This window comes from Monodon monoceros, unplaced genomic scaffold (genome assembly GCF_005190385.1).
Source record: "Monodon monoceros isolate NGI ecotype Baffin Bay Population unplaced genomic scaffold, NGI_Narwhal_1 Super_Scaffold_16, whole genome shotgun sequence".
In the NCBI taxonomy this organism is placed as follows: domain Eukaryota; kingdom Metazoa; phylum Chordata; class Mammalia; order Artiodactyla; family Monodontidae; genus Monodon; species Monodon monoceros.
This window is the reverse complement of record NW_021703772.1, coordinates 9333927-9361910: the sequence shown is the minus strand read 5'-3', so window position 1 is coordinate 9361910 and position 27984 is coordinate 9333927. Positions and strand designations below refer to the sequence as shown.

The window sequence follows — 27984 nt, the reverse complement described above, 5'->3', positions numbered from 1 at the left end:
CTTGGGTTTCTTCTGGTGAGTGAAAACAGGTACTAACGTAGGTCTTTCATAAAAGCAAAGCAGTGGAAAGCACTTTCAAAAAGCAGGGGAGACCTGTATCTGTAAGATTTCCAGAAGCACTTAGATACCTTATTTTCATCTTAAAAAGAAGTAGTTGGGTTGAAAAGCTTTAATTCTTTGTTTTAAAAACTGTTTCTAAGACCCTAGTCTTAGTGGATGATGAGATACTTTTTAGAGGGCGTTTCTACCAATGATTTAATAGGCTGTCTTTGCAGGACACGGTCATCTCTAAGATGCATGTAGTCCTTAATGCCTCTCCCTGCACAGGAAGGCAGTGCTGCTTTCAAACGAAGCCATGACAAAGGCATTTACAAACGACTGTGCCAGTTATGGGACAACGTACTTTCCCATGATATGTCACAGGCTCCTCACAGCAACCATGTGAGGTAGGCATGAGTATGGCAAAGAAATCTTACATGGGACATAACAGGACACTACACATTTGCACCGTCTATGTATTTTTTTCTGGACTGTCCTATAATTTGAATACACGGTTGAATGAGTAAAAAGAGTATTCCTACCATGTAGAGTAAACCACATATATAAAAGGAAAAATCATATTTTTGTGTGATGTCGTAGATCCACCCTACAAAACAAAAAAGAATATATTCAGTGTAATGAAGTTGAGAAAATAAAGTCAAGAACTCAAAGCAAGCATTTATTGCTACTATAAATAATTCTCTAAGGATTTATTATATGTCATTTAATGCCCCAACCGTTCATTTAGCCATTTTTAAGTCTGGGCTGTTGGAACCAGAGTTCTTGGTGGGTGGGGACGGCTGCATTTATCTTTGAAGTCACTGGGGTACTTTTAAAGGCACTGAAACAGTAGCTGGCCGACCTATAGGGAGAATCTTGTGGCCCACAGCCCTTGGGGTAACTCTCAGGCCGGCACAAAGCCAGCAGCAAAAAGTGAATCTAATGATTTTCTTTTTACACAAATATAAACACAAATCTTTTCTAAAACCTCAAAACTCTTCTGAAGAAGATTCTCGTGTATATACAAAGAGGCTGGGCAGAAGACATTTGAACTTTCATTCATTCTGAAGTATAAGGGTAAGTATCTGTTCTAGAAAGAATCAAGATTTCCAGGTTTTATAAAATTCACATTTACAGCTATAAACCTTTAATATGTATATTTAAATTTGTGAAAGTTTAAATTGCCAAAGACATAGCTTTAAATGCTAACTAAATTATCGGTTCTTTAAAAAAAAATACTTTGCTATTATAGTCTAATACTTTCATATAATGATCTTACTAGGGCCTGTAAGATACTACCATATTTCATGGATTCTAAGGCACCATGAATTACGTGGTGCATCATTATCTTATGTATCAATAAAAAAGAAATGTATCATCAATTAAAATATGACTTGATATTTTCTTAGAACTTCGTACAAGCTATTCTGATTTCAGAGATGTTAAAATGTGAAAAAAGAGTCTCAGAAACTATGAAGCGTGATGTTTCATTCACTTCAGTTATCAATCCTAAGGATCAGTCACATGTCTTGGTCCCCACATAGCCCGCTATGCAAACTGAGAGGATTAAGCTACATACAGAATTTTATTTATGGTAAAAATGTAAATATAAGCATTCACTTTTTCCATTTCAACAAGTGCATTAATTAGCAAAGACATAAGAAAAATATAAATGATTTAATGATCAAACACAGCATTCCATGGTCACTTTAAGAAAATTATCTTTTAAAAAGTATCTAATTGGCAAATGAACGCATAAATACAACTTATAACCTTCTCGACCAACAAACAGCTACACAAAAGCAACTGCTAAATGTGTAAACTACTATCTCTGACTTCCTGTGGCTTATCTGTATCTCTTGTTTAGTGTGTCTAGTGCTTAACGCACCTGGATGAGTCAAGGCTGTCATAAAGAAAAACAAACAACAGCATCGAAAATGTATACTTTTAAAAAACCCCTCAAGAGCTATGAACCTGGATATACTTTAAAAGTAAACCAAGTTTTTGAGTTTGTTATTTGATATATAAAAGAAGAGAATACCAGAGTCCTTAGATGTGGCTTAGTAAATGTTCTATCATCTTTTCTTAATTTCCAGTTTGAGACTAGAAGGACAGATAAGATTAAACATATAATCCAGAAACAGTGATTCAGCTTCAGCATTGAATCAGAAAGACACAGTGACATATGAACAAAAACACACCCAACTTTTGCTCGGTGCCACCATTTGTCAGCTGTGGACCACTGTGAATTATGATGAAGTGAATAATTCACTTGCAGATAACGCTGAGTGGTGTGTCTCTATAAGCAGAGTACATGACAGCTCTATCTTCAGCTACAATTTCTAAAAAATCAATACATATAAATGAGGTTCTCATACCCCACTCATCCCATATGAAAGCTGATCTTGTCAGTTTAACCGTTAAATCCTCCCTTTTCATATGATCAAGTGATTGAGAGTAGGAAATGATGCCTCTAAATAACCAACAGCTGAAACAAGTTGATTTCGCATCACTGCCTAACACGGACTCAGGACAAAATCCTCATTGGAGAATTAATTTGTACTTAGTTCAGACTATTTATGTACTTTTCGGTTACAAGTGTTTGAGTACAAGCTCCAGGGCTCTGTGATATGGCCCCTGTCCACCTCTCTTGCTGCCCAGAGCTTAACCACAAGCACAAGCCATTCTGAATATTCTGGAGTTTCAAACATATTTGTCTTGACACCTTGTCTGTACATGTACTATTCCCCCTTCTGGGGGGACAGTAATAAACCCATCACCCTTAGAACACCCTACCATCTCCTTCCCACCGCTCCATCCTCCCTCTTGTCTCCACAGACTACAGAAAATGTGTGCTAAGTGTGTTACATATTGTTACAGCCTTATGTTGAATTAATTATATTTTAAGATCTTGCATCTTTCCCCTAAAAGTATAAACTTTTGTAAAAGCATCTTCACACACCCCATTCTTTTAAAGTAACTCACAAGTCAATTTCTCAAAAAGTGCACTCAACTTTACCAAACAAGTTTGGTACAAATTGGAGTAGTCCTAAATTTTATGTTAGATTAATCCCATAGGTTTTTCCAATCTACCTTTATCTGAAACGATTCCAGATCCTGCCATCTCCACTAGTCTGAACCCAACCCAGTCCCAAGTCAGATGCAAAGCAGGTCAGGAGACAGTACTTTACCATGTGCTTTGGCCCAACACATGGGGACGAACTCTTTAGAAACAAGATGTTTCAGACAAGATGCCCGCCTCATTCATCCTTCACCATCTCTCCCTGTAGGTCTGAACTCATCAGTCCCTTGGTTTGGAGCTTGGATCCTTGGCAGTCCTGATCCAACCATCCACCGAAATCAACAGCTTCAAAGTAAAATCTGGTTCCCTATTAAACTGCATTTCTTTTTCATTTGAGTCTGTCAAATGAGGAGTGACAGCTATTTTTCTTACTTATTAAATAAGTGTTCCCAGCTCTTGATGAAAAAACATTACAAATTATTGTTAGGGTGTTATACTTTATGCAAATATTGGAGATACATGTAGGTTCTTGGTCAGTCAAATCTGGTGGCTGAGCTTGGCTATACTTTACCCTGGAAACATCTAGAAAAGTACTATTATTATATCTTTAAAAGTGATGAACTGAATGCCCAGTAACATTATAAATGAATTACATCATGAAGTTCAGGTTGCTGAGTGACATGGTTGAAATGTCTGTTCAATATCTTTGATTGCACATTCTTCTCCTAAATGGAAATGTGTGATTGTCTAACATGCTACTAAATTGTACCAGACTTTTTAGTGCCAGTAGGAACCGCTTTGAAAAATGGAAAACACATTCATTTCTAAACCCATTAAAAGCAAAAAAGCTAATGTGAACAGTAATTTTCCTTCTAGCACATCAAGGTAAGTAATAATTTCTAGTCAACCTGGAATTTCTAGCAAGAATTTAATGTGGTTATTTAGTCACTCATATTGCCAGGCACTTCGGCACTATCATGCGTAAAGGCTGGCCTTGCATCTCTTGCAATATTGGCTCCTTGGCCTGGAAAGTCAATGAATTAAACACAGTACAGTTAGCTAATCATGTTGTTCAGCGTTCCTCAGTGCGTGAATTCAGTGGAAGGAGAAGAAACAAACAAAAAGAAGGAGAGGTCCCTTTAGGTTGCTGGCCTGGAGATGTACATCAGAACATTGATTTTAGAGTCCCCATGGCAGCATTTGACACATATTCATGTCAGGTTTGTAATACAGTGGTTTCTACCATCTATGGTGTATCAAATTCAGCTACAGACTCCACTTCTAGGGAGGAACGTTGAAGCAAGCAGAGATCAGACCTGGTGACTGAGGGTTGGGTATAACTCCATGTCTTCTAGTTATAATTCCTTTCTCTTCCACTCAAGAAAGTGCACTAGAATCCAAGTGTGTGAAAAGGAAATGACCATAGGGATGGGATAAGGAAACCATGCTGGCAAACCTTGGTGCTTTAATTAACATCGATCATGAATTACTTCTGCTGCACCTCACGGCTGTGTTGTGATACTGCTATTGCAATCTGATGGATCAGTATAAAATAATCGCAGACTGACCATTAGAAGCAGAAAGTACCCCTTGGATCTTGCAAAGAAACATCAATGGCAGATTCTATTTCCACATACAATGTATCTGAAGGACTTCCAACAAGAGGGTCGATGAGCCACTGATAATGTCCCCATCCCCTTAATGGATATTTAACTCCTTTGGAAGTTACCATTGGTTGACTGATCCAACCCCCCAATCCCAGTTCTTTTCTCCTTTCCTTCCTTCCTTTCCTTTTCTCCAGAGGCTGGAAAGTAAAATTCTCCAATTCTCAGTTCCCCTTGAAGTTTGGACTAGCTGCGTGACACAGTTCTGGCCAATCAGATATAAGTGGAAGTCTTCTGGGACTGAGTCTTTTGTTCCTTCCTTTTTCTTGTTATAAATGAGGATGTAGTGGCTGGAGCTACTGCAGGCATTGTGTGACCATGAGGCCACTAGCATGAGGAAAAGGCCAAGAGGATCTTGAGACACTGCCCCAATATCATCTAGTCTCTGAATTCTAGATTTCTGGTTATGTGACACAAATCTCTGTTTAAGCTACCATTGTCAGGGTGTTCTCTTATAACCAAATGCATCCCTAACTGATAGAGAATTCTATACTACGAGATCACTGAGCAGTACTGACTCTTCCACTGCCAATATAATAGTCTGCTGCACTGCTGTAGATACTCACTGGCACCTAGAAATGCTGGCTTGCATCTCTGTATAGGAGCAGCTTGATCCAGGAGGGGCCCCATATGTAGCCTCTGGGGTTCCTAAAGCAATTCTTGGGCCTTAAACCTTTTGTCAGCCAGCTGCCAGTGTTGTCAGCTGAATAGGTAAAAATCTATGATTTCTTGAGCTTCAGTCCTGAGGGGGACTTAAAAATGGTTGTGTTGGCATAAGCCCTCTGCCAGCGCAGTTCTAGGACAGGTGACTGTAGGCTCTGTAGACAGACTGGGAAGCAAGGGGTGGGGAGGGCTTTGTCCTGCACCCATGAGGTTCCCCCATCCACTGGGAAGAAGTATTTCTGCAGAGGATATGAGGATAAAGGGCCTGGAGCAGCCAGATAGGCAGAGGATGGGGGCACCTGAACAGGTGAGATTCTACCAGGTTAGCTTAAAACCCTGCACAGAACTTCTGGCAGCTCTGACAACTGTCACCAGTCCTGCCTGGCCTGGCTGCCCTACGAGCCACCTCCACAGAGCACCTTTGTTTTCACATTTGGCCCCAGCCCCTGCCATACTTTGTGGGCTCCTGCCTCCAATCCCTGGACAGTGGGTGGACTTTGTCACCTTTGCCCAGTACCTGGCCTCTTGGGGACTGGGTCTACCTACCACAAAGCTTAAAACCTGCCCAGAATGACAGGCTCAGAGAGGTACCTGGCCCAGACACAGGACTCCTTGGTGGTGCCTACGGCTTCCGGTATGCCCGATGCAAGAAGGAAAATCTCCATTGAACTGAGGTGAATACATGTGAGAGATCTCACCCTAGATGTTGCCAACTGGTGGCCTCTGGGCCAGAGGTAGGCAGAATGTCCCAACTCTCCCCAGATGCCCACTTCCTAATCCCTGGGAACTGTAAATGTTCCCTTATGTGGCAAAAGGGACTTTGCAGATGTGATTAAGTTAAGGACCTTGAGATGGGGGTTATCCTGGATTATCCTGTGGACCCAATGTCACCAGCATCTTAAAAGGAGAAGGCAGGAGAGTCAGAATTAGAGAGATGAGAAGATGCTATGATATTGGCTTAGAGGATGCAGGAAGGGGCCGGGAGCCCAAAAGCAGGAAGCCTCCAGAAACTGCACAAGACGAGGAAATGGATTCCCCCCGAGAGCCTCCAGAAGGAATGCAGTTCCACCAACACCTTGATTGTGGCCCATTGTGATCCACTTAAGCCTTCTGACCTCTAGAAGTGTAAGATAATACATTTGTACTGTTTTAGGCTACTAGGTTTGTAGCAATTTATTACAGCACCAGTAGGAAACTACTACAGGGCTAGATCCACGGAAGTGCTCTGTTGGACCTACACACAGTGTTTTGAACATTTGGAGATGTTACCTAAGAGTGCAGAGTCCTAGCTTCACTTGGACAGCGGGGGGGAGGGGGCTAACCATAGAAGAGCTAGCAATGATTTTCCGTATTTCTTGGTGATGGAAATCCGCTGGAGCAGGGTAGAGGCTGTCTCTTTCGGACGGGGCAGGGGCTCGGCACTATTCCACCGTGCGCTTTACCAGCCTGGTCGTTGATCTCACAGGTTAGGGATCAAAAGTTCATCTACATTCTATATGAAAGAATGACCTCTAACTTGCTAAAATTTATAACAGAAATTGGGGGCAGGGATGCGAAAAAAAAGGACCATGTACACAAATGGAAACTTCCTTCTTATTCATCCTGGACTTTTAACACAAATGAGAACACGACTTTCTACATGCACTCCAAGCTCTTAAAGCCTTGAATGGTTTACCTGCAAAAGGTGGTCCCAGCAACGCAGAGATGCCGTTAGCACAGATGATGATGCCGTACGCGTTGGCTAAGTGCTCAATCCCCACCAAGTCTTCAGTCACCACCGGCATCAGGGAGAAATAACCGCTGGAAAACCCTATCAGTGCACAGATGACTGCCAGGCCAGCGTACGTGTGCATCAAGGGCAGAATAAAAATGCTGAGGACTAGGGTGAAGTTGGTCATCAGGAAGACATTCCAAACGCTGATGCAAGGTAAGTCGGCCACAACGCCGAGGATCACTTTTCCGAAGATATGAACTATTGCTATGATCGAAGTCAGAGGGAAAACATCGTTTTGCTCTGATAAATTATACAAATTGACTATTTCTGGGAGGTGAATGAAAGGGATGACAAAGCTGCTGTACGCAAACAGAGCCCAGAAAATAAAGGCAACAAACATCCGATTGGTAAAGAGCGAGGCTGTCCCAAAATAGCCCAAGTACCAATCCCGGAAGCCCTTCCTGACCCTCATGGTCAGCCGGCTCACGGTCTTCAGAACCCGAAAGGCGCACATGTCCTTTCTGTGTGCAGCCTTCTCGTGGCACGCCTGGGCTGGCATGTCCCCGAGGGAGTCCTCGGTGCCGGGGCCGCCCCCCTTCTCTTCCGCTCCGCCCAGCTGTCCACTGGACCGAACAGATTCGGTGGAGTGAGCCGGGAGGACGTGTGGCTCTTTCCCTTCTGGGTCGTCTCCATCCGTCCCAGGAGAGAGGGGCCTCATGAGCGCCCCGCAAACACACAGGTTCAGGGACACCGCGCCTTGGATGAACATGGCATTCCGCCATCCGTACTCTGTGCACAGGTACTTGAGCAAAACCGTCATGAGGAATGTGCCAAACCCGGTCCCGGTGGTGCTGAGGCCCTGGGCGAGCGCGCGCCTCTTCTGGAAGTACCTGCCCACCATGACCACGGCCGGCAAGTAGGCCATCCCGCTGCCAAAGCCTGCGCACCCGAGAGGGAAGAAAAGGCACACGGCACAGCGTAAATGGCCATAACCCGAATCTGCAGCCTTTAAAGATCATCTGCATTTTATTATGTTAGTTTCTATAACTTTTCTTTCAAACAAAGAAATAATCATGATTGTAAAAATGGAGCTCGAGGGGCAAGTACCAATATTCACCCAAAGAAGCCCACTTCTAGTCCATCATTTCCCCCAACAGGCTTTTCAGCATAGGTCACTCCAATAATAATAATAATAATAATAATAAACTATTATATTAAATAAATAAATAACAAATATATATATAAGAATTAAATAAATAAAATAAGTCTGCATTCTCACATCAGAATATAAGCTCCACCAGGGCAGGACTGTGTCTGTATTATCACTCCTGGTATGCCGGGCACTGCTCAGAGCATGCAGTGTGTGCTTAGTGATTTGTTGAAAGAATGAATGGATTCTGAGGGCTCTGCTGCTAATTGCACTTAATACACAGGAAAGTACTCATGTACAAGGGGATGAAGAGTGACTCCAGGCAATTTACAGAAGCCTCAGGAATGGGCCAATGTGTTCCCAAATGAATTAGAAGAATAAAAGGAATTAAAATGTACCTATAAGGATACGTAGCTACTAGATGTCAAAATCACCTAACACGCATTTGCATCTCTGGTTTTTAATTGTATCTTTCTTAGAAAATAGGAACGGTTTGTGATTTACGGGCACAAAATTAAAATGCTGGTGGGGAAGATTGTGTCTATTGGGGGCAGGGTGTACTGGGAGTGCTTTGTGCTTTCTGCCCAATTTTGCTGAACCTAAAACTGCTCTATAAGTGAAGCCTATTTAAATTTAAAAATAAATATGAAATAAAATAAAATGCTAGCCAAGAGGTTGAGGGTTGTGTTCTTAACTTCTAGGTACACACAGAGGGAAACCATAAGCCCCGCTTCAGGTGGTCATGGGGCCACACACGGTTCTAATGCTCACAGCCTCCTGACATTAGGATAGCAGCTTGATAGGAGAAAAGAGACTTGGACCAACAGCACTCCCCAAAGCCGAGAAGCTTTCCTAGTTTCGCATCATTTAATAGTTTCAGAATTACTTGAATCTGGAAGGAGAGCAGAGCGGTCATACATGCAAACATAATGACAATTACCACTAACTGAGTGGTGAGGATGTGCCAGTTGCTTTTCAGGCTTTATCTGATTTACTTTTCACAATAATCCAAAAGCTACCTGTGGTTATACCCATGTTATAAAAGGGGGCATTGAACCTCACGGAGATTCAGAAATTTTCACCAGACCCTGCAGCAGGTAACTGGAGAATCCGGGTTGGAATTCAGACCCAACTGCAGAAGTCTGGTCCCTTTCCACTGCCTGCACTGCCTCCCATCCTAAACTGCCCATCTGCCCGGCTGCCAGCACATTGCTGCAGAAGGATTTTGCTTCAGTTTCTAAAATAAGCTCCAAGAAGCAACCTGCCTCCTTTATTTACCTTAGAGCAGTGATAATCTACAGCAACTGTCAGGGGCCAGTGATCCTCAACCAACTGCTCCTCAGATGGATACCCTTGTTTTAAGAACAATTAAGCCAGTTTCTAAGTAATTCCCAGCAAAAGCAGGGGCAGGTCCCCAAGCCACCTGCCAAGCCTCAGCGAGGGAAGCAACATAGCAATCATTTGCGTGACGGGGTAGAGGAGGATGAAGAAAACGGCTACCCTTAATTTTGAACCAAACTCTGAATTAACTTCTATGAGTTTGAAGTCTGCAAAAGGCAGAAATCTCTAATTTCCTAATATTTAAAAGGGACATAGAAGAACATTCAATAGTCCATAAACTGGTCCTACATCCTGACCAGTTGGTTGACTTCCAGTTATCTGCATGCTGTTTGAGAAAATTAATTGAATTCTGAAGATTTCTTTGGCTAATATGAATTGTGAGGAGCTTATCTCTTTATAAAATCTGGTTGTTCCCTTTGCTAGAATGTTCCTGCCCTCGGAGAGCCCTAGGGCTTGGGCCCCATCCCCTGCTTGCATCTTCTCAGTAATGCTCACAAGACCATCCTACTTTATTGTTTTTTATTTTTATTAAAAAAAAAACTTTGGGGGGTATAATTGATTTACAATGTTGTGTTAGTTTCAGGTATACAGCTGACCATCCTACTTTTTTTTTTTTTTTTTTTTTCCGGTATGCGGGCCTCTCACTGTTGTGGCCTCTCCCGTTGTGGAGCACAGGCTCCGGACGCGCAGGCTCAGCGGCCATGGCTCACGGGCCAAGCCGCTCTGTGGCATGTGGGATCTTCCCGGACCGGGGCACGAACCCGTGTCCCCTGCATCGGCAGGCGGACTCTCAACCACTGCGCCACCAGGGAAGCCCATGACCATCCTACTTTAAAATGCAAGCCTCTCTTGCCCTCCACTTCCATTCCCAATCTCTCTTACCCTACTTTTCTTTTTTCCTATAGTAAGTACTTGAGAGTATAATTTACTTTGTATTGTGTGTGTTGTTTATGATCTGACCCCTTCTCCCCTACAACTACCACTATAAGCTCCATGAGGGCAGGGATCTTCTTCTGTTGTGTTTTCCGATACATCTCTTCCAAGCACCTAGGACTGTGTCTGGCACATAACAAAGGAATGGAATGAATAAAAGAAAGTTCTCTGGGAAAGTAAAGTGATCATATTTTGAAATAATAGCCACCTTTCTCATACGGGTTAAATTGATACTTCCAGGGTTAAGGTACAAAATACTCAGCTGAAAAATTAGTGTATCAGTGGTTATTTTGAAAAAATAATTATTTGTTAAAGAACCAAGAAATTCTTTGACATTAAATATTGTAGCACAGTATTATTGTCCTTATGATTGTACTGGGGAGATGTGTAGCAGAAAGAACCTAGCTGGCCTTGGGTTTAAATCCTGGCTCCACTCCCCATAAGTAACCATGTGACCTTGCCCAAGTCAGTTAAACATGCAGCTCACTGGTGTTGTGTTCCTGATGTATACGTAAGTGCGATACACCTATGTGATAGCACACTGTCAATTAATGTTACCCTCTTACCACTTATAACAGGCTATTGGTTAATGAAACAGTTTGAATCAGATTCAGAGTAAGCTTTTAAAAACCAAGTGGTTTAATGAACTCCTACATACCCATCACCCAGCTTCAACCGTTATCAACTCCTGGCAATTCTTGCCTCAATCCCGCCTCTACCCCAACACACACACACACACACACACACACACACACACACACACTCCTTCCTCCATATTATTTTGAAACAAATCCCAAATATATCATTTACTGTGCAAATATTTTAGTATAAATCTCTAAATAGAAGAATTCTTTAAACTGCATAATCATATCAGTATCTTATCTGAAAAAAATGAATAATTCTTTGATATCATAAAATATCCAAAGGTGTTCAAATTTCCAATTCTCTCATAAATGACCATATTTTTTAAAAATTTGTTTAAATCAGGATCCAAGTAAGGCCCACACATTGCTATTTGTTGATACATATTTTAAGTCTTAATTTCTCTTTTTTTTCTCTTGCAATTTACTTGTTGAGGAAACTAGATCATTTGTCCTGTTAAATTTGTCCATTCTGCATTTTGCTGATGGCACAAAAGTTTACTTTTTAAAATTTGATTTGTCATTGACAATAACCAGCAACCTAAATTTAATGTGGTCATGGATCTCTAAACAGCAGCAGAATGAAATAACTAATAGGAACTGAATTGAGGGGCAAAGCATAAGAGTAGGACCAATTATAACTTCGTTTTAATAATAAACACTCCCATGTGTGAGAAAAAAAATCTGTTCCTAATGCTACAAGCATCTACTACCCTCTCCATGTCCTTAACAGCATCTCCCCTTCCTAATGTGACTTTGTGATTCGTAATCAGCACAATTATTCTATGAGCATATAGAACAGGCCTCGGGGATATTGAGGCTCAAGCCCAGTGGTCAAGCAGGGCCCTGGAACAATTCTTCACCACACTCAGGTTTAGAGGCTGGGCTTGTACCCAGATAAGCCAGGCAGAAGAAGGCCCAGAGGGAGAGAGAAGATCCTGTGGTTCTGAGTAAAAAGCATGCATAGCGGGGAAAAGCTGTCTCCAGAAGCCAAGTTTAAGAGAATGGATCTCTTAAATGGCAAAGCTGAAGAAATTTGTCCAGATTCTCCTGGCTGAGTAAGATCGCTCAAACAGATGTTAGTTTTCTGCTTAATAGGAGGACATCCATGCAATTTTAATTGCCTAGATGTTAAAAAACAAATACAAACAAATCTGCCTCAAATGCTTTTTGTAATGAAGAAAGATGTCAACAAAGTCTCTTTCACACATACATTATTGTGCAGTGACATACATATCAATCACTTGCTTTTTAAAAAGTTTTGTTTTTTATTTAAAAATCTCTTAATTTTTTTGTTGTTTCAATCACTTGCTTTTTGCAGATCTTTGCTTCTAACTTTCTTTCTTTTATACTAAATAGGGGTCAATCAGCTTCACCATGCCTCACTAACAACAGCCCAATGGTATATAAGCTAACTGATTTAGCTGGATTTTCCACTTAAACATAATTATATATATATATTTGTGGAGGAGGTGAATACACTTATTTTCAGAGACTTTCTTTGGGTGTTTCCTGTATTAAAAAGAGGGAGCAATAAAGTGTCTCAAGAAACACTTTCCTTTCACTGGCCTCCTGATTTTTTTTCCGAATTCCTTGTATCCCTAAATATTTGTTGATTAAATAAGTGAATGAATAAACAAATGAATGAATATGGAGATCATATTATTTGAGAACCAATAAGCAACTAACTGTAAGAAATAAAATTCCATTTAAACAAAGAGTCTAACCATAGACATCTCTAGATGATGGGAATAAATTTCAAGTCCCAGTTATGGGGACCAAGTCATAATCCATGTAACCAAACACCACGGATCAAGTTCCTGGGGGCTCCCACGTGTCTGCCCAGAGACCCCAGTGTGGCTCCTTAGTCCCAGGGGAAGGAGTTTATTTCCTCACCTATAATATAAAAATCCCCGTGCCAGCTCTATTCATTGGACTGTTATGGGGCAAAGTTTCTAAAATGCCTCAGGGAAAACATCTTGAGTTGTTCTTTAAGAGCTGTTATCAAGTCCTTCAGATCAATGGTTTCCAAACTCAGCTTCACAGGATACAGAAGTGCTTTAGGTGTATATGTGGATAGATGTACATTACAGAGAACCAACTTGTCAACTTATATGGACAGTGAGTTTTTATGTTCACTGTCTCCTGCTACCATAAAAGCATATACTTAAGCTTATAATATAATAAACATGTTATATACAATAACAATTATATATTAGCTAACATTTGCTCAAGACTTTATTATGCGCCAAGCATTGTGCTAAGTGCTTCATACAGATGATTTCATGTAATCATTTCAACAACCCTGTAAGCCAAGCACTCAATTATCCCATTTTGCAGATAAGGAGACTGAGGCATAATAAGTAAGTTAAGTAACTTTCCCAAAGTCACACAGATAGCAAGTGGAAGAAAAAAAGCAAGAATTCCAAACTCTAACTTTGAACTCTTATGCAAACACTGCCATCAGTGTGCCACTTGTTAGGATTATAGCTCTGTACTCAAAAAAGTCAGGCTGGCTCTGGTTCACTGAAATACAATTGTATGAGTAAGAAACTACTTACCTGTGTGCATTCTGCTACCTGTTGATAAAGGAAATTATGGCCGGGAATACATTTTGCAGAACAGATATGCAAACTGTGCTAGCTGGCAGCCAATTTTTATACATCTCCTGGGGACTGACACTTTGCTCTGGATTTGATTCTTAGAGTCTCTACATCTATGTGGGTTTTGCTGCTATTCCATTACTTTGAACAGGGGTGAAGGAGAAAATGATTTTTCTCTGATTCACGCTGGATTCTGCAGTTATTAAATGAGAGAATGTTATTACTATGTCCGTTTTGTTACAAGAGAAGGGACTAGCACTTAGAACCAGGTATAGAAAATTTAATTAAAATCTATTAGGAAGGCCAAGTACAGCTGCTAGGTCGTTTCCTCATGCTTAAGGCATATTTAATATCTTACATTAAAAAGTATTTCCTGGAGGATAGGATATGGTTGGGTTGGGGTGGAGGAGACAAAGGGACAAAATACTTAATGGGTCTCTTTTCCTTACAGTGAAATTCATTGCCAAAATGCCCAATAGAAACATATAAAGTCAAGTTTAAGGGAATTCCCTGGTGGTCCAGTGGTTAGGGGTCCACGCTTCCGCTGCAGCGGGCATAGGTTCGATCCTTGGTCGGGGAACTAAGATCCCGCGTGGTGTGGCCAAAAATATAAATAAATAAATAAATAAAGGCAAGTTTAAGAAAATCACTACGCTTACCGGCTGCCACTCCGAAGGTAATGAAGAGATAATGCACATTTGCAGCGTAGGCACTCAACACCCAGCCCAGCGAGTTCAGCAGCCCTCCGATGATCGCGGTCTGTCGGCACCCACAGGTGTTAATGAACAAGCCAATGAAAGGTCCTGTCACAGAACATTGAAAAAAGAATGACTAAAATGACTAATGGCATTTTATTTTCCTACTTTCTTAGGGAGTCCTCATATGAAGACAAAGAATACAATATTACTAGAGCTCTCAAGTAAAACAAACCAAAACCACACCCCTGCTTTATGTGCAGAAAGCTCTTGGCGTGCAAAGATAGGTTTCAGTAACTTCACTGGAGAGCACAAGGTTCTAGATTTTCAAGGAAGACAGACCTGAAATAAACAGACCAGTTGAGTTCATTCTCTTGTCTACAGCAGAGGTCCTAAATTAGTGGTCTAGGTGCCCCATCCAGCCTGTGGATGAATTTTGTTTATCCAGAACAAAGTTTAAAAACGTTTTGAATCAGTTGCCAACATTTAAAAATTACGATTATTCACAAAAATCCAGTGGCCACACAGAATACCTTCCCACACAGTCCAGAGCAGCTGATCCTGTTTCGCTGTGGCACACCCTCTCTAGTTTGCTGCAGTCTCCACCCTTCCCTGCAGCCTCGTATTTGACATCCTGCCCTCATTTACATTACTTGTTTGGCCCCTGTATACGTTTGAGTTTTTTACTGTAGATCTAAAGGGAGTACACAAAGGGGGGCTCTCAGGACCTCCATGCTTCAAGAAAGGAACCTATAGCCTGTTTTCGTGAGGATATCCAGATGCAAACGAAGCCGGAAAGAACTCCATTGCTTCATACATACTTCAGCCTCTGCTGACTCTCAGTCCCTGACTGGACCCATCAGGCTATGCATTTATGACACTGTGTGGACATTCAGGTCTACCCCTGGTTGTACAATATTTGCCAGTACTCACAGCAATGCAGTATATGACACACTTTCTCATTGCTTACTTTCTATGACGCTCTAGTTTTTGTCAACCTCTTTGTTTCCTTCCTGATTTTGTGGCAGATTCTGATGTCATTGAACCTTAATGCTTGCCTTCGGGTCAGTGATTCCTTATCCAAATAGCAATCCGTATGTTCGTAATACAGTTCAAGGCTGTACTCAGCATTGCATTTTAAACATCATCTTAGTTTTTGATCATTATTACTTTATATAGTTATCAACCCTATGTTCAGGTGGGACTATTTCAGGTTAAAAACTTGTTGAAGTCTAAGGAGCTTCCTCTTGTAGTCCAAACTGAAATAAAACTCTCCTTTACAATTCTAACAATATTCATGTACATAGTTGGGTACAGTCTGCTAATAAATTTTTTTTTTTTTTTGTCTAGTGATTTTGAGAGGATCCAATCCTGAAAACTAAGAAGATAAAGACTCACTAATTTAATTAACCCTGCTGTATTACAGAAAATAATTCAGTAGATAAACCTCTTAGAATAGACCTAATACAGTAAACATCTTATACAAATATACTGTATTATGTATATTATAAAATAAGCACATGATATAAACAATACATAAGCTAAGCACATGGATATAAACATCTGAGGAAATTACTGGGGGGAACTGAAATTCAGAAACCGTAAGTTGAAGAGTGTCTTTTATTTCTCTATAAATATTTTTATTTTCCTAAACCCACGGTCACTTCACCACTTCAGATCTCAGATGAGTGGGTTAAAAAAAGAGAAAAATGCAAGATTCATTGGTTTGCTGTTAATAGGTCTTTTAAGATATGAAGGGTCAATGCATGACAGTTCAGTGGAATGATATTTCCCACATTACAGAAAGGACCCAGAAGCAAGTTTTTCTGTGATGCTGCATGATTATGAAACACTGCATTAAGAAGTATTTGGGGGAACAAAGGGAGAAAATTCCCAAATAAGTACAGATATTCGTATCTGGAGGAATTCTATATATCAAAAAGAAAGTATTGCTTGCTTTACTGAAAAGAACATTAAGATGATAACGGTGTCTGGCTTTTAGTTATTGATTCTGGCACCATGTGTGCTGCAGCTACAGTCATTTATGATGTGCAGATGGGCAAAGTCAGCCCCAGAAACGCTGTGAGTCCTCCATGGTTACATAATATAAATCTATCAAAAAAAAGGAAGTCAGACCCTAAGTTTCGGATCCTTAGTTTCATTTTCTAAGCATTGTTTACTGATGGTCAGTTGGCATCTCCATGATGGAATTGCCATTCAACAAAATGAAAAGAACTCCACGCCCCGTCTAAGGAGAGGGGAAAATAAGATTGAGATGCAGTCCTTTGGCTAAGATTCCCACTTTTTTAGAGGAATTCATTGTTTTGGAATGAGATTATACACCTTGTCAGACTTTCTCCTCTTCGGAAGGAATCTGAATCTTGGCCCATTTCCCACATAATAAAGTCTCGCATTGCTGCAGGAACACGCTGAGGAAGTCATGATTTGATTTCTTGCCCATCCCAGCATCTCATAGGTTGGAAAAAGCTCAGGTGAGGAGAGAAACAATCTGAGGTGAGCCTTGGCATACAATCATGGATGAAAGTAGCTAGTACCTGGTCTCTTGATGTAACCCTTCCCTGCAATAAATCAATGGCTCTCTGCCTTGGCTGATTGTTGGAGTCACTTAGGAGCTTTAAAAAAATCATTAAAGAAAAACCCTGATGCTAGGGTCCCATCCCGAGAGATTCTGATTTAATGCTCCAGGTGCAGCCCGAGAGGCATGGTTTTTAAAAGCTCCCAGGTGGATCTAACGTGTAGCCAAGATAGACAACCACTGCTCTAAATCTACTTAGCAAGTAAATGACCTTTTGCAGCCTATAGCTACCCTTAACAACATGGCTTCTACCAAGAATTATTCCAAGAGCTATCACAAAGGCTGCTGTAGATACTGCCAAGGTGATTACATTTTTTTAACAATTGGGACCTTCTGCAGGAACTGGCAAAATCCATGCTAGCAAAGAATGAAACAAGAATGAATTGAATTCCCCACGTGCAAGTCACTGCCCAACAGAGTGCTTTTAACTCTGTAACATAATTCATGGAAGTTTTAAATTTGAAAGAGGTAACTCAATGTCCTTACAATGATTAGAAAATGAAAACAATTTATATTTATTCACTTCAAACATATTTTCAGTTCTCATTTAACGTCATGGCAGGCAGTGTGGTACAGTGGACACCATTTCAGAGTCCAGTGGACCAGGTTTGAAGCCTGTCCCACACTTACTGGCTACAAGTTAACTTCAGTAAGTTACTTAATGATTCTGAGCGTTGCATGTTCTCCTCTGTGAGATCAAGATGATGGTCTGGCCTCCAGGGCTGCTGTAGGATCAAATGAGGTCATGTACATTACACGTACTTGGCATGTAGTAAGTGCTAAATAAAGGAGAGCTCCTTTTTGCTTTTCCAAGCAAACAACATATCTGCCGCCACCTGTACCAGCAGCTTAGATAATGAATAGCAATTTAGGGTCATGATAAGCAGAATAAAAGACGTTTCATTTACATAACTATGAGCCTTGCTGTGCTGTAATTTCTGAGCTGCAAGACAAAAGATGTTTATCTGGCAGACACCTTTCCTGAAGAAAGGTTAGTCTACAATCTAAAGTTCCACTGTCTGGAAATCAAGGACTCTCAAACAGAATTCAAAATCCACAGTTACCTCCTAATTAAAGATGACAATCACATTTCATCACCACTATGAGTTAGGTGTTCTTATTTGGGGGATCATCTTCAGAACCACATCCAATAATTTCAGGACTGATTTCCGTTGCTTATTCCTGTAGAACTTGTGAAACACAAAGTAATACCGAAGACAACCTTCTTAGACGGTTTGGAAAATACTGGGACAAATACCCTGGTCTTTGGCTGAATCTTCTTTTTTGCTGTATGAGCACACTTTCTAGATTGAATCTGTGAGTATCTTGTTCTACCCTCTAAACATTTATTTTTAAAAAGGTAAGAAAACTGGATTTTTAGTATTTGGGCTGGCCAAAAAGTTCATTAGGGTTTTTACGGCCAAACCCAAACGAACTTTTTGGTCATCCTATATTTTAGAAGCACAGTTTTCCTTTACTGACTTATTGAGAAGGTAGAATTATATCCAACACAAAACTAGCAAATTCCCTGCACTGAGGTTAACCTACCTGCACTTCTCATATGATAAACAGTCCTGGTTTGAACAAGGCCAAGGCAGGGTTGAGGAGTCAGTTCATTACAGTTATAGGCAAAAGTGATTTATCAACAATTCTCTCTCACACACATAATGATGCCCTTATTTAATTTAAAAACTAGATCAGTAATAATTCCTTGTGATAAACACATACCCCCTGTACACATCTTGAGAAATAACATTCTGTCCTTGTTTTCTATCATTAGCACTGCCACTGTTATTAATGTCGCTGGGATTATCCAAAATAACATTGGCTGAATACCAGCCAAGATCAACAAATCTCTGAATTGAATTCAAGCAATTAATTACCAATGTGGAAATCACTGACAAGGCACAGACTCTTGTCAAACACACATCTGCCTGTCATCCACATACTCCCACAATACTAGGAAGAGATTTGAGGCGTATTGTGTTTCTAGTATAAAATATATCACGAACCCTTTAAATTAAAAAAAAAATTATACGTAAAAATATGGCTTTTACTTTCAAGTAAAGGAATTGAACAGCTTTACGGTATAGTGGTAATTACCTCGTACGACTTTTGAGAGAATTAAAGTTAAATGAGATGATGTAAGGGAAAACACCTGGTATATAATAGGTGCTTATTAAATAGCAGTTGGCAGTAAAAGCTGTTTAGTTCTCAAACTGAAACACATTAGCCATAGCAACGTATCATATTTATAATAATTTCCTTGTTTAGTAACTCCAATTAGATAAGAATTGCTTTCATAGATTGCTACGTGGTTAAACTACAAAATACAAGAATATGTTATTATTCCCTCCTGTTAGCTATATCAGTAACTTTTCTAAAAACAGTTTAATAGATTTTTCAATAACATAGGATCAATACTTCAAATTTAAAACATTAGAGCTCTGAAATAAGATTATTTACTTTTTCTCAAAAATTTTTATCTTTTAAAAATATTCATGTATTAAACAGATTTGTAATGATAGGTAATGAATTATAACAGTTAAGAAAACAGAGTTGGGGTAAAAATTCTAATGCTCAATTTTTAAAATACTCCAAATGTTTACCATACTCGAATAGGAATATCACACAAAAGGACAAATCTTGTGTGATCCCACTTATATGAGGTATTTAGCACAGTCAAATTCATAGAGACAGAGAATAGAATGGTAGTGGCCAGGGATAGGGGGCTGGGAGGAGAGGTGGCAAAGCGGAGTCATTGCTTAATGTGTGCAGTTCTATTTTGGGAAGATGGGGAAAGTTCTGGAGATGGATGGTGGTGGTGAATGTGCTCAATGGCATTGAACTGTACACCTGGTTAAAATGGTAAACTTTATGTTATGTACATTTGACCACAATAAAAACAAGAGCAACATCCACTACAATGTAATATCTAACGTTTCAACAATACAAAACATTACTTACAGCGAGGAGCTGTCATTTTATAATTATTCAGTTTTACAACAGGCCACATGTGAACATACCCACAATCAAGGTGACGCCCATGCTGAGGGAGCTGACCCATGCCGTCAGGCCACGGCTCTGATGGAATTCTTCAAGCCACTCCACATTGAGGACTCCCAGGGCCATCTGGGAGCCCATGATGAGGATGTGCACAAAGAAAGAGGAAAGGACCATCATCCAAGCCCATCCGCCATCGATGTCTGGGTGGGGTTTAAGTGTCTTCTTATCTTTGGGGTCATCTTCAAAATCATACCCAATGTCTTCATGACTTGTATACATTTTCCAAGATGTTCTGAAATACATATGACAGATAATTTCATTGAACATCAAAACAAAAAAATCTCCATCTTTCTGGAAAGCTCTACCTACCCATCAGAACCAAAGTGGCCCCACCATCATATTAGACCTTTAGATTAATCTTGTCCTTATGCAGATTTGGGAACACTCCTCACTTTTTCATAGGACCAAATGCTTTTATGAAACCTGTTTCATCTTTACAGTCATCCTATATGTAAGTATTATTATGGCTATTTTAAAGAAATGGAAATAGATTCAGGGAAGTGAAGTGCCTTTCCCAAGTTCTCATGGCCAGGAGGTAGTATATATTATAGCTAGACAGGAAGCCAGGAATTGAACCCAGCTATTCCTGACTCCAAAGCCCATGCCTCGTGTCCCTTATTGAGATGGAAACTGACAGGTGACAACAAAGACGTTAGAGAAGGAAGATGCCTGGCCTTAGACAGGGTAGCTTGGCCTTGGGGGGGGGTGGTGAGTGGGCGCCTGGCAGAGGCTATGGTTCTCAGTTTTGTGGGTCCAAGTGTTCAATTTGTTCAATGCAGCTAGAGTGGGTTAGCCTCAGGAGGACTGACTCATACGAACCCAACTCAGGAGAGATTGGTAAAGGAGAAGGCCAATTTATTATCTTACAATGGGAGATAGAGTCTTCTAAAAATGGTGATATTTATGTCTGATATACAAGACATACTTTCACCCCCTCCATCCACCCCCATTCCCTGCATTTACCTGGGAAGCTAGAAAATTGCTTAGAAAATTGGAAATCAGATTACAGAAATTTGGATACCACAATGGCATACAGGTTACCAGGGAGCCAGGGGCTAGATCTTGAAGAGCCTTATGTGCCAGATAAGGATTTTGGAGTTTATCCTGTACATAATGAATAGTTGGTGGCTGCATTTGCACAAGGAAGAGATAAGATGGGACCTGTGCTTTGCGTAGATCTATCTCTCAAGTTGTTCAAACAAGAGGAGGGGGTTGGATGGAGCTAGAGGTGAGACGATGCCAGGTCAGGGGAAGTCTCTGGTTTTGTTTTATTTTTTAGGATGAGAATGGAGTGTATGCATAAAAAGTGAGGATAAGGAGAGAGAGAATGACTAATCCCAGAGGTGGTGGGACAGGGTTGGTCTTGATCAGGAAGACTCACCCATCCTCTGAGACTTGAGGAAGCAGGGGGTAGATGGAGAAAAGATGGTAAGTAGTGGGATTTTTGGTGATGGCCATTCTGATCAGTGTGAGGTGAGATACTTCACTGTAGTTCTGATTCGCATTTCTCTAATTATCAGCGATGTTGAACATCTTTTCATGTGCCTTTTGGCCATCTGAATGCACATATCTGTTTTGAGAGTAAGTTCCTAAGAGTTCAGAACTGCTGGTCCACACCTTGGCTCAGTTTGGGTCGGCAGTGCCTGCGGTGTCACACATCACTGCCTTTAGCAGGACATTCAAGATGGACTGTGACAGCACAGTGATGGTGGAGACGAAGACCAGGACGCCAGCTACTTGACTTTTGTCACTCTATGTGCCCACCTGCAGACTTTAGTTTTGTTTAAAATTTAAAAGAGCAAAACAGAGTGCCAAAGCTGCAAGGTGAAAAACTTTGGTTTGGAAAGTGAAATTTGTAGTCGATACATGAATTTGAATAATGACTTTAAAATGGAAATCTATTCTTTGTTTCAAGTAATTTTAAAACAGAGGAGCAAATCAGAAAATAATGATGATTACTGACCATGACATGTGATTATTACTGAAAATCATTTTGTTGCAGTGGAGGAAATTGGTGTAAAAAATGGTCCCAAATACACTCGGAACACCTCCAACCATGGGGCTTTTCTCTGCAGTGTTGTGATGTGGACAAAATGACAGAGAAGCAAATTGTGGCCCAAGTGCCCAGCTCTCAGCCTCTTTTAGGGAAGCACACGGTGCCATCTGCACAGACTCTTTCTGTACGCCCCTGAGCTAAGAATTTTTTTTTACCTTTTCAAAGGCTATGTGACCTGCAGAACTTCATATACGTACTCTCTGACCCTTTATAAGAAAAGTTCGCTAATCCCCAGATTAAGAGTTTGTTGGGAAGAAACAGGTGCTAAGGAACCAAGGATGCCAGTGGAAGAGCAATTTAATGGATCTGTCCTGGGGCTCATCTTGACTTTTCATTTCTCTCATACCCATTATTTTCATCTTTTAAATTATACTGTCTCTTAAACAGATATCCAGTGCTCAGCCACCACACTTCCTGCCCATGTTGCTGCTCTCTGCTGGGTTCTTCCCTTCACCTCTCCATTACTGAGGATGCTGGGAATAGGAAAATGCTATTGTACCATGTAACTTCCCCACCCGGTCGAGTTATCTTTAGGATTAAGTCCAAACTGCCGTGTCTGCTTCCAGGCTCTCCCCTCGCGTTATCTGCCACTCTGCCAGGTCCCTTCTCCTGTTCCTCAGCTTTGCACTCTGCTCTCCAGCCCCATGGAAGCACCTGCAGCTCCCTGAACCTGGCACAGTCTCTCAAGCTTTTGTGCATGACCTTCTCTTCTTTCGGGAACATACTTCTCTCCTTCTAATCTCCTGGTCCTCTTCTGCTCACCCTTCAAGATTCAACAAAATTCTAATAGTGAAACCTTGAAATAATGAGGAAAAAAAAAACCCCTGCAAACATCTCTAATATCCAACATTACAGTACATGTTAAATCAGTCAATCATGGTATAGCCATGCAATGCAAGTGCACCATCAAAAATAAAACTGTATGGGCTCTTTGAAGACAGAGAAAGAAGGTCACGCTAAGGTTGAATTATACTAGGTGGTCACAAAATGGGGCACATGAAATAATTCCTTTTTGGTTGTTGTTGTTGTTAAAAATATGTATCTGTAGGAAAAAAGGACGAGTGAAACTAAAATGTTGATGGAGATTATTCTTTGGACGATCGTCTTCCAAGTAATTTCCTCTTCTTTATCTCTTTGGTAAAAAATTCTAAATAAATGTATATTAACTTTATTATAAGAAAGTCAAGGCCCCTCTCTCTACCTCTTAAACATCATCTGGTTCAGCTACTTGCCTACAGTAGATTAGTGGCAATTCAGAGCCACTTGCCTTGGGAAGTCTAGTCTGCATTGGGCTGTAGGCTTGTGTGTGTGTTTCCCACCACCCGCCTCTCCCCTCATGAGAGGACAGTCTGCCTGACGATAGAAAGGGATGGGATAGCCCTTGCTCTCCAAAGCTCACAGCCCATAACCAAGCTACCCTGTCAAAAGTTCCAGGAGGATGAAGCTAGAAAGGGTTCCGAAGTGGTGTCTGATGGTTGTCTTCCCTTCGCCCCTGGTAGTTGTACACAGAATCCCAAGGAGCCAGAAAGAGGAGAACCAGGCAGCTTGATAAGGGGTGTGACTGGCTTAGATGAATAATAACAACATTGTTTTACAATCTGTGTTTAATGAGATAAAACACGCAACTTGGCATTTTCCTAAAGCCCACCTACATGGAAGAAAGACTTTGAAATAATAATAATACAAAAGTCATATTTTTTTCTACTTATGAGTTGAAACAGTAAGCACTTTTCTAAGCAATGTTAAGAACTTTATATTTTCACTGAATTATTTATCTTATGGGTTAAGAGATGCAGTTGCCATTGAGTTGCTCTTGACATTTCCAGTTTATCTGTTCATAAAGAAATGACGTTAAATGGCGTTTAATGGAAAAGTTTTCTTCAAGAGGCACAGCTGTAAAAAACAAAGAAACAAACAAACAAAAAAGAGGCACAACTGTGCCTGTAGAAAATAGTATCAGATGGAGCCTATGGGTGGGTAAGACAAAATTCCATCAGATCCGCAGGAGGTCCCTGAAGATCTTCCAGGCAATGGGGTTGTCTGCATTTCACACCCAAATCTCTCTAAAAGTCATTCCTGTTTTGACTAATCAGAGTTATCTGACTGTACAGCCAGATTAACTAAAACAAACAAAAGGCAACAGAAGAATAAACGTCTGTCCCCTCACCCCCAAGTTTGCTTTAGCATTTCAGCATTTATGTAATAAGATACAAAATAATCATTTGAGCATTAGGACCCTCCTCTGCACCTGGAGAGAGAGGGAGAACCAGGAAGGGTTTCTGGGCCACCTCTCGCCAGGCTCCAAGTCTTTCTCCACCATACGGTCTTCAAGCTCCCCCATCTTTTCCACACACTGACACACATGCAAAATGACAACACGTGTGGGACACTGGGGGAAGTGGAGCAGTGAGCGTGGGGTTTCTGCTAAGGACTGATGTGTAAAATGTAACCCATTCTGGGCTCACCTAGAATGGAAGCTCTGCACATAACGTTAGGGCCTTGCACTGAAGAAGCTGAAGGAAGGAAATGGGAAGATTATGGAAGATTATGGGATCAACAGTCAACTCCCCATTCTTCCCTAAAGTGAGTTTACTACCGGTGAAAGAGAAACCATTCATGGGGGAAATGAAGTAACACACGCAGGCTATGACATGGAGGTCAGCTACGTATTTACCTGGTAACTGGCAGAAGTGAAAACACTATATAGCCTGTTCGAGTGTTTCAGAGATTAAAACGAAATTAAATTTTCCACAACTCTGTTAGGGGAGCAAGTTTTATAAGCAAGTCATTGATTTTTTTTTTTTTTTTTTTTTTGTGGTACGTGGGCCTCTCACTGCTGTGGCCTCTCCCGTTGCGGAGCACAGGCTCCGGACGCGCAGGCTCAGCGGCCATGGCTCACGGGCCCAGCCGCTCCGCGGCATGTGGGATCTTCCCGGACCGGGGCACGAACCCATGTCCCCTGCATCGGCAGGCGGACTCTCAACCACTGCGCCACCAGGGAAGCCCAAATAATTCCTTTTTAATTTGGCTACTGTTGATTATGTTACAATGTGGTGAGCTCACTGTAAATAAGCGGTAAAGGGGAAAGCGCCCAATTAAAATTAAAAATACAATCTTCCCCAAAGGTGACAGAGTATGTTGGTAGCAGGTTCTTCATTAGACGTGGGCGTGGGGCGGGCACATCTGTAATTTGGCTCTGTGGATATTTGCCCTCTAGACCGGGTGCGCACTGGACATCTTGAGCCTTTAGAGGGCGCACTTGAGGCCAACAGTCTGAAGAGGCTGGAGCAGCCAAGGCTGGGGAGCTGAGCTGTGCAGAGACCACAGAGCAAGAGAAACGGGGAACCCTATCTAGGTTCACGCTGTATCAGGGGGAACTAAAAATATAAATGCCTTCTATGGGTCAGGAACTGTGCTTAACGGCTTCTCCACAACGATTCTGTCCAGTTGATATTAATGCCCCATTTTACAGATGAGGAAATTGAGACTATTTGTAGAATGGGGGCAATGCAGCTTAGAGAGGTTAAACTACCCGGTGGTGGAGGCCAAATTTGAACTCGGGCCTGAGGGATTCCAAAGCCTATTTTCTCTCTCTCTCTCTCTCTCTCTCTCTCTCTCTCTCTCTCACACACACACACACACACACACACACGCCAGGCAAGGCGAAAAGGAATTTTTCTAATGCCCAATAATAACCCTTACTCATCCTTGCTAATGAGAGCCTGGATCAACTTTTCCGCAGAAAGAAAACGGCTTAATTAATTGGTAAGCAGAATTGAGCTCCTAAAACACCGTCAGTGGCCTTGGCGGCGTCTAGCCCCGAAATGGCCGCCCCGGGTCCCTAGCCCCATTTCGGTCTCTCCTTTCCTCCCCAAGGGGCCTTGATCAGAACCGCTCTGGGGTACCAGCGTCCGCACGCCCTGGGCTGGCCCACGGCGATCCGGCCTCCGCGCCAACCCTCATCTCTCGAGCGCCGCCTCCGCCGCCCCGGGGCCCCCTCCCGGGCGCTGTGTTCTCCCTCTTCCCCGGCACCCCGAGACCCCTGGCCCCCATCCCGGGCATCCCGCGTGTCTCCGCGCGCCCGGAACTCGCCAGCTCCGCGGGGAAGTGAGGCCGATCGCACTACCGGCGGCCTGCGCGGGGAGGCATCCTGCACCCCCAGAAGTCCCGCAGCCGCCCCGCCCCCGCCCGGGTCTCCCCCTCTCCGCCCCAGCACTGCTAGTTCGAGTGGCTAACGCGGGCCGGGAGAGGAGGCGGGAGCAAGGCTGGACGCGGGAACCAGCGCGCCTCTGGGGTCGGGCGGGGATTCCGAGGGGGCACCGTGCGCCCTGGACGACGCGCGCGGGGCCCTGGCCGCAGTGGGAGCGCGGCGCGTGCCCACGTTCCGCCCCGGCGCGCCCGCCCGCCCCGAGGTGGCCTCGCCAGCGGTTCCGTAGCACCCCGGCGGGCGGCCTGGGCGGGACCACCGCGCCTCTGCTCAGCCCTGCCCTCGACCCTCTAGACGCCTTCCCCTACCAGGCCCCGGGCCCGCACCGCCGCTTCCCGGGCGGCTGGGGCGCAGCGGCCACCGCAGCCCAAGATGCCCCCGGCGCCGCTCCATCCCCGGGCCCGCGATGCAGCGCGGCCCGGGATACTCACTGTCCGCAGCCCTCGGGGCGGCGGCCTCACTGGGCTCCCCGCCCCGATCCCCGAACTTGCTGTTTCCCTCGGAGCCCCCTGAGCGGCTGGGCGGAGAGATTTGTGGCAACGTCGCCTATCATCTTGGAGGTGCCGGTGCCCGCGGCTCTGCGCTCCGCCCGGTTCGGCGCGCTGTGCGGGCTCCCGGCGCCTCTGCCGCTCGCTGCCGGGCCAGCTCCGTTTTGTGGAGCTTGGAGCTCGAGGCCTCAGTCCGTGTGGTTTTAAAAATGGTGCGTTTGGAGGTGCCCGAACCTAACCTGAGCTTCCTTCCAATCCGTGCAATTTCAAATCTCCATGCTCGTTCATTCCTATACCGGCTAATTCTGGTTTGGCAGAAAAAAAAAAAAAAATTGCAGTCACCTCACGTGCACACTCTCGTGGCCGGCTGTAGTTTCCAGCTTTGGCTGAGGTTCGCTAATGCTCTCGGCACGTTTATAGCTGGAGGAAAGGGCCCGAAACCTAAGATGCAGGTGGGAATGGAAGTATCTTCCATTTCTCTGAGATAGGGGAGAAGTGATGAAAAAAGCCCTCAGCCAAGGCTGGACCGCAAAATATGGCAGTTCGTGAGGGAAGAGTCGGGCGGGCCCTGCAAGTGTTCTCAAGCCAAAGGGGACTGAAAATCCTTTATTCTTTGTCCCATCCTGGGTGGTACCTCTCCCTGCGCTTTCCCCGGTATCTAACTGTTGCCTGGCTCTTGCATTCGTAGGTACCAGGTACAGATTTCATTTCCACGTGTACCTACTCTGTTCCCAACACAATGCTTTGCCCAGGGAAAGTTTTCAATATTTGTTAAACGACTGTGTGAATAAATGAAGCCAGTGCTATTTTTACCTCACTTGAAGGACTCTGTAGTAGTTCTCTGTTGCTATCGTAATGTAGTACCACAAACTTAGTGACTGAAAACAACGCAGGTTTATTATCTCATAGTTCTGGGGGCCAAAAGTCCGAAATGGATTTCACTGGGTTAAAATCAAGGAGTTGGCAGGGTTGTGTTCCTTCTGGCAGCTCTAGGGGGGCGCTCATGCTTCTAGAGGGTGCCCACATCCCCCGGCTCCCGGCCATGTCCTCTGTCTTCAAAGCCAGCAATTCTGTGCACCATTCTGTGCCTTTCTGCATACTCACAT

At 42.7% G+C, this 27984-nt stretch overlaps 1 protein-coding gene across 3 annotated transcripts; it reads right to left on the bottom strand.

The window, feature by feature from the left end:
* Positions 1 to 174: 174 nt before the first annotated feature.
* Positions 175 to 27215, bottom strand: SLC16A14 (solute carrier family 16 member 14). Of its 3 annotated transcripts, none has more exons than XM_029225814.1 (5): positions 26822 to 27215; positions 20088 to 20359; positions 14430 to 14573; positions 7064 to 8041; positions 175 to 646 (listed from the first exon to the last, which is right to left on the bottom strand). In XM_029225814.1, the coding sequence occupies exons 2-5, from the start codon at positions 20344 to 20346 to the stop codon at positions 495 to 497; spliced, it is 1533 nt and encodes a 510-aa protein (XP_029081647.1). In that variant the 5' UTR covers positions 20347 to 20359; positions 26822 to 27215; the 3' UTR covers positions 175 to 494. The 3 variants fall into 3 exon arrangements, with proteins under 3 accessions (XP_029081647.1, XP_029081646.1, XP_029081645.1); XM_029225813.1 differs by having other exon boundaries at positions 440 to 646; positions 26818 to 27215; XM_029225812.1 differs by lacking the exon at positions 26822 to 27215 and having other exon boundaries at positions 479 to 646; positions 20088 to 20361.
* Between the last annotated feature and the right edge of the window lie 769 nt (positions 27216 to 27984).

What these genes read in the sequence shown, in the direction of transcription:
- SLC16A14 (XM_029225814.1), bottom strand. Translation starts at nt 20,346, where the DNA reads ATGTATACAAGTCATGAAGACATTGGGTATGATTTTGAAGATGACCCC. An exon ending in GGGCGTCACCTTGATTGTGG is followed by an intron (nt 14,574 to 20,087) that starts GTATGTTCACAT and finishes GTTCTGTGACAG; the next exon opens with GACCTTTCATTGGCTTGTTC. An exon ending in GCTGGGACCACCTTTTGCAG is followed by an intron (nt 647 to 7,063) that starts GTAAACCATTCA and finishes TTTGTTTTGTAG; the next exon opens with GGTGGATCTACGACATCACA.